This window comes from Hippopotamus amphibius, chromosome 3 (genome assembly GCF_030028045.1).
Source record: "Hippopotamus amphibius kiboko isolate mHipAmp2 chromosome 3, mHipAmp2.hap2, whole genome shotgun sequence".
In the NCBI taxonomy this organism is placed as follows: domain Eukaryota; kingdom Metazoa; phylum Chordata; class Mammalia; order Artiodactyla; family Hippopotamidae; genus Hippopotamus; species Hippopotamus amphibius.
This window is the reverse complement of record NC_080188.1, coordinates 111,517,081-111,526,325: the sequence shown is the minus strand read 5'-3', so window position 1 is coordinate 111,526,325 and position 9,245 is coordinate 111,517,081. Positions and strand designations below refer to the sequence as shown.

Sequence of the window (9,245 nt, the reverse complement as noted above, 5' to 3'; positions counted from 1 at the left end):
TGGATTAACTACAACTGATTGGAGATCTTCTTGTAATTTGAGATCTTCTTGTAACTTTTTATATCTAAAAATGAAGTTTTAAGGAAGGCTTAAGTTTAATTTTGTGAATTCCTTTCACTTTCCATTGAGTGTCTCTCAAGCCAGTATTACTTGGAGAAAGAATTACATTTTTGAGAGCCAAAATGCATTTTCACATATTTCCTTAGGGGATAGAGTTCTACTTAGCACTAAAATCAATCAATCAATTGAAACAACCTAATCAAACTCCTACTATTATAAATGAAGAGAGTTAGGTTCAGCAAAATAATATATTTTTTCCAAGCACCAAAGGCTATAAAGGTTTCTATTAGCTTTCAATGATAAACACCAGATCTCCTGTGTCCATTCTAATCCCCATATCTTTTTTACCTTACATCTCAAGATAAGGAACTAACAAATGGCTGAAGAGAATTTGACTGCTGTTACTGAATTTATTCTCTTGGGACTGACAGACCGAGCCGAACTGAAAATTGTGCTTTTTGTGTTGTTCCTGGTGATTTATGCCATTACTTTGGTGGGGAATCTGGGCATGATCTTCTTAATCCAACTCTCTCTCAAACTCCGCACACCCATGTACTTCTTCCTCAGCTCCCTTTCATTGGTGGATGCCTGCTACTCATCTGTTATTGCACCAAAAATGCTGATCAGCTTCTTGGGTGGGAGGGAAACCATCTCATTCTCTGCTTGCATAGTGCAGCATTTGTTTTTTGGGGTGTTCATCACCACAGAAGGCATCTTGCTGTCAGTAATGGCTTATGACCATTATGTGGCCGTGGTCAACCCTCTGCTTTACACTGTAGCCATGTCTAAGAGGAAGTGTGTAGGGCTGGTCACTGGGTTGTTCGTAGGTGGAATGATTAACTCTCTGACACACACCATAAGCTTGGGGAAATTGTCCTTCTGTGGGTCCAATGTTGTTGGTCACTTCTTCTGTGATGTTCCCCCACTGCTAAAGCTGTCATGTTCTGATACCTCCATGAATGAATTGTTGCTCTTAATCTTCTCTGGAGTCATTGCCATGGCAACCTTATTGATTGTGATTATTTCCTATGTTTTCATTGCTGTTGCTATCCTGAGGATCCGCTCAGCAGCAGGCAGACAGAAAGCCTTCTCCACCTGTGCCTCTCACCTGACTGCTGTGACCATATTCTATGGTACCTTAAGTTTTAATTATATTCAGCCAAGTTCCCAGCATTCTGTAGAACAGGAGAAAGTGGTTTCTGTGTTCTACACACTAGTGATTCCCATGTTAAACCCACTAATTTACAGTTTGAGAAACAAAGAGGTAAGAGATGCTGTGAGAAGGGCCATAGAAATGAAACATTTCCCCTGTTAATTTCAAGTCACTGCTATTTTATAGCCTTCTACCAGTTGGTTCTCACCTCAAAGGATTCCATGTATTTTAAAACTTCTAAGGATTGTACAGATATTTTCATTCTATACACTGATTTGTCACATGAGGGGACAGCCAGAAGGAGAAAAGTTTTTAATTCATTTAGCTGCATCACAAAACAATAGTCTATCACATAGGTCTTCTGATATTCAAGGTTATGGATTTCTGAGTCAATACAAAAATACAGTACTACATTTATTTTTTTTTGTTTGGAGATAATAAATGTATAATAACACTTGCATTTAGGGAGTTAAAAATAGGGTACTTACCAAGAGAAAAATAATTGGTTCTCAGATATCCAAGAATATAGGTATAATTTCTATAGCTGAAATCTGCCTTCACTGACTTAAGGACTAAAGAGTGATTGTGACATTGTGAAAGAAATATATATTTGATAATCATCCCCCATTTCTGACACAGTGCTGTTAACAGCTTTCAATTTTCTAAGGGATGAGAGCAATAAAGGTGTCTTTTGTCATGTTGATCTCACAAAACTTCGATTTGCCCAGTCTCTTTAGAAGTCTTGGATTATGTTTATATATCCATAACTATTTAGCTTTGCTATTTGCTGTTATTTTTGAATAAGTAGCTCTCATTTTGCCTTACTCTAAGTGTATTATACATAGATAGAAAGAAAAATGAAATAAACTTATCAAGTCCCCTAACTTTGCTCCTTTTTTTTTCCCTTGGCCTATTCTAATTTCTTTATCCTTACATTTACAGTTCAGAATCAGCTTGTGGATTTCTCCCACTCAATTAATTATTGGATCTTTCATTTCTTAAAAATATGTCTTTCAAGCCATGAGCAAAGTATAATTCTCCATTTACATCTTTTTGATTTATTTCATCAGTGTTTTGCTGTGTTCAATATATTGATCTTGAGTATATTTTGTTAGATTTAGAAATAGTTCATGTTTTTTTATTTTATTGTAGTAAGTTATATATTGACTTAAACTTCCAACCTTTTATGGCTTATATACAGCAATACAGTGGAATTCTGTATGTTTGCATTGTATACTACAACTTTGCTATATTCAGTTATTAGTTCTGTCAACTTTTGCAGGTTCATTTTCTACATAAACAGCCATGTCATCTACAAATAGAGAAAATTTCATTGATTTGTTTCAAATCAGTATGTCTTTTTATTATTTTGCTCTCCTTATTGCACAGGCTGGTATCTCTATTATGGTGTTTAATAGTTGTGGTGAGAGAAAACAGCCTTGCCTTTTTCTAGGTTTAGTCAGAAAACACTCATTTTTTCATGATTAAGCATGCTGTTCATGTAAGTGTTATTGCAGATGTCCTTAATCAATTTTTAGGAAGTTCTTTTCTGTTTCCATATTGTTTTGAGCTTAATTTTACTTTTTTACTGTAAATGGATACTGAATTTCATCAAATATTTTTTCTTCATCAATTGAGAGAAATTCATATAGTTTGTCTTTATTTTTCTTTATTTTTTGGCTACATTGGGTCTTCATTGCTGTGCATGCGGGCTTTCTCTAGTTGCAGTAAGCAGTGGTTACTCTTTGTTGCAGTGTGCAGATTTCTCATTGCGGTGACTCAAGGCTCTAGGTGCAAGCGCTTCAGTAGTGGTGGGGCTTGAACTCAGTAGCTGTGACTCACAGGCTCTAGAGCACAGGCTCAGTAGTTGTGGCACACAGGCTTAGCTGCTCCACAGAACATGGGATCTACTTCCTGGATCAGGGATCGAACCCATGTTCCTTGCATTGGCAGGCAGATTCTTAACCACTGCACCACCAGGGAAGTCTCCTTATTTTGTCTTCTTTAATCTGTTGGTACAATGATTCCATTATTGATATTTGAATGTTAATCTAGGCTTGCATTCCTAGAATAAACCTTATTTTGGCCATCATGTATTATTGTTTGTATATAGGGTTAAATTTGCTAATATATCATTGAGGTTTTTATGACTATGACATTGAGAGTTAGTTATCCATAATATTTTTTTCTTTGTCTGGTTTTGGTATCTGGAGAATACTGACCTCAACAATTTATCTGGGAATTGATCTTTCCTCTCCTACTTTCTAGAAGAAAAAGTGTGGAATTTTTTTCCATTAAATGTTACTAGCATTTTTCAATAGTACCATTTAGACCTCTGGTTTCCTTTGAAAGTTTTTCTATTATGAATTCAATTTTTTCATAGGTAAAGAGTCATTTAGCCTCTCTATTACAAATTGCTGTGTTTTGTATTTTGGATCTTTCAGGGAATTTGCTCCTTTCATCTATGGTCTCAAGTTTATGGATGAAAGTTTATTTATAATATTCCCATTATACTCTTGATGTTTGTTGGGGAGTGATGTCAGCATCAAATTTACTTATTTTTAAGAAACTCTATAGGACAAAAATAATAGCATGAAAAACCATAACAAAGGTCTACTGACCCCTGATTTCAGTCTCCATTGTCCGAAGAATGTTGTGCTTGAGACACACATGGGTGACAGAGACTAAATTAATTGTGTGCAGAAAACCTCAGCTCAAGGAAGCCATCAGCTATAGGATCCCTCCAGTTTTTCATCCTTGTTAGTAACACAGACTCCTCATGTGCTTTGTGCAGCACACAGTTATGTAAATTGAATGTCCATTTATCATGTTTTGGATGTGTATTTCCACTTATCTATTTTTCTGTACATTCCCTATAAATTTCCTGAGTTAATTCTGGAAGTGAAAATTACCAAGTGGGTGATCATCAGGTTTCCCTTGGGCTAGAAATAATTATACAAACCACTGTAAGGAATTTCTTCCATTTTTTTTAACTTTAACTATCATCAACAGTTATTTGCTACATATTCCTTAGATATTTTTTTGAAAATGTTATTAGATCAATTTATACAATATTTTATGCACAAATGTAGAGATATTTAAAAAACTGACCATTCATAGAACCTATATTGTTAAATGTGATGTTGAGATTCTCTCAACAAAACAAATTACCCATGACTATATTTCCTCAAACATTTTCTGAAATTCCTTTCTCTCTGTCCTTTATCTGTGAATTCTTTCACCTTCCTATCATTTTTTTTGGTAGAAAATAAGTTTTATATGTAACTTATTCAAATCTAAACATACTACTTTCTCTGACAATGCAGTCTCCAGTTGTTTTTATATTAATGGGGCTTTTAGGCCAAGCTCACATAATATCTCCCTCGAGATCACTATTTTCATGTTACATTTTCATTCAGCTTTAAAAGTGAACTTACAAATCCCTTATTATAGCATACAGTTTCAGTAGATCAGAAATATAAACCATGCTCAGCAAATCACACATCACTTTATACTACCTGCTTGTTTGAGCAGCTTAGACAAGCAGGAGTACGCTCTTTCCTAACATTATACATTTCCAGGCCAGAAGAGTCAATAGAGACAACTTTTCAGTAAAGTCTAGGTTCTGTCTAGTTTGTGGACATCATTATAACCCAGCAACAAAGATCAAGTCCTCACCAACTCAGGCGTCCAGTCATTAGTGTGAAGTACTGCCTATCTGCTTCTCACAGGAACAATCTGTGATTCTTAGACAGTCTGATTCCAAAAAATTGTATTATTGTATATGTGAGTTCTTTTTAGGGAGCAAGTGATTTCTTGCCACAGTGTAGGCTGTCCATAGTACTCCTACATGTATACGCACATATACCCTTTAGCCTAAGTCTAAACTTTAAGTCAGATTACATTGCCATCAGCATGTCAGCAAGCCCTTCCTTCTTGTGGACATGTTGTACACATTTCGATTCATCAGTTCAATAACATTCACAGAACAATTACACGTGGCCTCATCAACTTTATAAGCAGACCGTGAAGCAGCCATTTTTCCTGGCTTCTTGATCTCTATCTGGGTAAACATGTTCTTCTGAAGGTGGGGAACTTCCAGAAAAACATTCCTGCTGGAGCAAGCATATTAAGCCTGGCCCCCAAGGGTCTTAAGCCTCTTTTAGTATATTGTGGCCAGTCAATTTAGCCACTGTAATTGGTGTTGTCACTTCATATTTGCAGCAAGGAGCAACTGAATCTTAATCATGCATTTGTCAACTGAAAAACAAATGCACAGGGCTTCCTAGGTGGCACAGTGGTTGAGGATCTGCCTGCCAATGCAGGGGACACGGGTTTGATCCCTGCTCCAGGAAGATCCCACATGCTGTGGAGCAACTAAGCCCGTGTGCCACAACTATTGAGCCCATGTGCTGCAACTACTGAAGCCCACACACCTAGCGCCCATGCTCCACAAGAGAAGCCACAGCAATAAGGAGCCTGCACACCACAACAAAGAGTAGCCCCCACTCACCGCAACTAAAAAGAGAACCCGCTCACAGCAAAAAAGACCAAACACAGCCAATAAAATAAATAAATAAATACATACATAAATAAATAAACAAAAAATAAAACAAATGCACAACATGAGAGTTGTGAGTTAAGTTTTATTTGGTGACAAATGCCAGTTTTTAGTTGGCACATTCAAAAGCATTGTGTCATACCAATGACCATTTGTGGTACATATTCAACTCCTAGGTACAAGTGAAGACTTCCTACAATTGGATGAAATGTATGTATTTATTTAGTCATAATATCTGTCTTTTAATGGAGCACTAGTCCATTGCATGTGATATAATAAGTGCAACAATAACTGGAATATTTGGGTCTAAAGCTACCATTTATCTAGGTTTTTTTTTTTTTTTCTGTTTTTCTTTTCCATAATTTTTTGCTTTATTTTCTTCTTTTGAATTAAATATTTCATTGTTACATTTTCTTTTCAGTTTCATCATTTTATAGTTTTTATTCTTGATTTTTGTGTTGTAGAGATTTTTTTATATATATTTATTTATTTATTTATTTATTAGCTGCATGGGGTCTACGTTGCTGTGCGCAGTCTTTCTCTAATTGTGACAAGCGGGGGTTACTCTTTGTTGTGGTGCGTGGGCTTCTCATTGTGATGGCTTCTCCTGTTTCAGAGCATGGGCTCTAGGTGCATGGGCTTCAGTGGTGTGGCACATGGGGTCAATAGTTGTGGCTCATAGGCTCTAGAGTGCAGGCTCAGTAGTTGTGGTGCATGGGCTTATTTGGTCTGTGGCATGTGGAATCTTCCAGGATGAGGGATCGAACCTGGGTCCACTGCATTGATAAGCACCAGGGAAGTCCCTATATTGTAGAGATGTTAATATTGGAACAAGAAGACACATTAGATTGGTTCTCTATAATTGAGAGAAGCCAAATCAGTATGCTTTACCATAGGTTGTAGAAAATTTGTACAACCCAAGGCAGAATGCATAAGGCTATTGATGTCTGAGCTTTTCCAAACTTTAGAAGAGATGCTATGGATTTCATTTTATATTATTCTAAACTCATAATTTTGCTGAGATTTTAGTCCAAATGAAAATATTTAGCCCAAAATAACCCCTGTGTGAAATACCTAGCCAGTTAACAATGCTGTAGTGTTATATTGAAGTAATTAATGGGTTTGTTCTTCTTTGAACTAACCAACAACCATGATATGTTCATGTCACTGTTCTTTAAATTGAGTGAAGTTTTGTCATTAAATAAACACTTTAACACTTTGCAATAATTTACTGATTTGATTGAAAATTTGAAAAGGAGAATGACATCATATCAGATTACAGGGCAAGGGAATCTTACGAGTTTCTCCAGGGATCTTTGATTTTGTAGACTAGATTTAGGCAAAAAGGTAAAATATACACAAAGCAATCCAAAAGAAGAAGGTTACATGTAAGTCAGAGTGACTAAAAGTCTACTCTGAAAAGCAATGATATTTAATAACATTGAAATAAAATAAGAAATGGTTTATGTATAAACTATTGAATGAAACAATAAACTATTATACACTCTGGCTATTGACCCAGGCTAAATGTGGTTAATTTAAGGGCAAATTTTTTCTTTGATTTGCTTTTTGTTTTTTTAAACATTTTATTTTATTCATTTATTTAACATTTATTTATTTATTTAAAATTTATTTATTTATTTATTTATTTATTTATTTATTTATTTATTTTTGGCTGCTTTGGGTCTTTGTTGCTGCGCATGGGCTTTCTCTAGTTGTGGCGAGCGGAACTTCTCTTCATTGCGGTGCACTGGCTTCTCATTTTGGTGGCTTCTCTTGTCGCCGAGCACAGGGCTCTAGGCTGGTGGGCTTCAGTAGCTGTGGTATGCGGGCTCAATAGTTTTGGCTTGCAGGCTCTAGAGTACAGGTTCCATAGTTGTGGCTCATGGGCTTAGTTGTTCCGCAGCATGTGGGATCTTTCTGGGCCAGGGATCGAACTCATTTCCCATGCATTGGCAAGGCTGATTTTTCACCACTGTGCCACCAGAAAAATCCCTGTTGATTTGGGTATAGAGAAGACTTTTATTGAGTACCTGCTTTGAGCCAGGCTGTTTGCATTGATTTGCTCATGTGGTATTTATAGTGCTTTAACTACAGAGACATCAATAATTAATTCCCAAGTGTGTATTATTCAAGGCCTGAATAAGTCACTCGACTTTTTAACAATATGTGTTTATAGTGACAGTGGTTTCTGCTTCTATTTTACTTTGTGCAAATTATTAACATCAATACTTAAGAATGTTTTGGTAACATTCATTCCATAAGGTCGTGGGAATGTGGCAGCTGTTCATTTCTATTGTCTTTGGATAGACAAGCTATGTGAAAATTTAATAATTTGGTAAAAATTAAACAACTGAAAAAAGTTTTTGTGTTGTTCTATTTCTAAATCAATTTTTTAAAAGAAATAAGACCATAATTTGTATAAACTCAATGTTGGCTGTAATGGCCAATAAATAATTCCATGAAGAGGTAAGTTTTAAAAATGCCAACATTTTCTATGGCAGAATACAAACTGAGTTTTTATTTTGTCTATGGTTGACTGACATATTACTCTGAGTTATAAACCAATATACTGAGCTATAAGTTATGAAATATAAAGATATATCAGATCAGAGATTTTGCTATCATTTCATGCATGACGACATGCACGTTTGTTGGGATTTAAAGAATATCACACAAAATATTTTAACCATCATCAAGAAGCTAATAAAAGTAAGACTGTAAATACAATGTAAACTTCTACTCAAATATGACCTAGTGGAAAGTGGTAGAAACACCATGTTTTTGTGAAGTGCATGCCCCACGTAGTTTCAAGGTATGCCACTCAGATATACTAGAAACTAGAACATAGTCCCACCTGTTACATGACTTCTGAGACTTCTCTACTTGATAGCATTCCTAATTCAGGGTTCCAGTGGTTACTCTTTCCCCAGGGAATCCTGCGATGTTGTGGTACCAATTTGTTATTTCCCATACTCTTCTTGTTTCTCAGAGGTCCCTTCCTCCAATTAAGAAACTATATGCAGATGCAATTTGACACGTGGGAATATGATGATTATTGTGGGTCATTAAATATTGAATGAATCAGATCATTTCCTAACCTAAAGCTAATAACATTTAACATTCATACGCAAGCTTCTCAATTAGTCTGGTTTCTCTCTCTCAAATTTTAACATCTTTCAATGACAAACTCTGTAGTTTAATGAGTGAAGTTTCTTTCCCTGAAATTGATAGATATTCCTGAGTTATTTGTTTCTTTTATCTGCCTCATCACTATGTTGGGCAGCATTTGGATGTTTCCATGAATCAAGGCAATACTCAACATATTGTACATTTTTGGGGAGGTGATTTCCCATCTTACTCTATATGCATGGCACACCCTAAAACAACATGGTGCCCAAGCTTCACAACTGCATGGGACACTCTATCTTTTCCCATTGTGTCACTTAGGAATGCTTTCCTCATGCATGT

At 35.8% G+C, this 9,245-nt stretch overlaps 1 protein-coding gene across 1 annotated transcript; it reads left to right on the top strand.

Annotated features, from left to right (window-relative positions):
* Positions 1–436: 436 nt before the first annotated feature.
* Positions 437–1,375, top strand: LOC130848025 (olfactory receptor 1052-like). Its single transcript, XM_057725818.1, has one exon. It carries the CDS (start codon positions 437–439, stop codon positions 1,373–1,375), a length of 939 nt encoding a protein of 312 aa, XP_057581801.1.
* Positions 1,376–9,245: the final 7,870 nt, after the last annotated feature.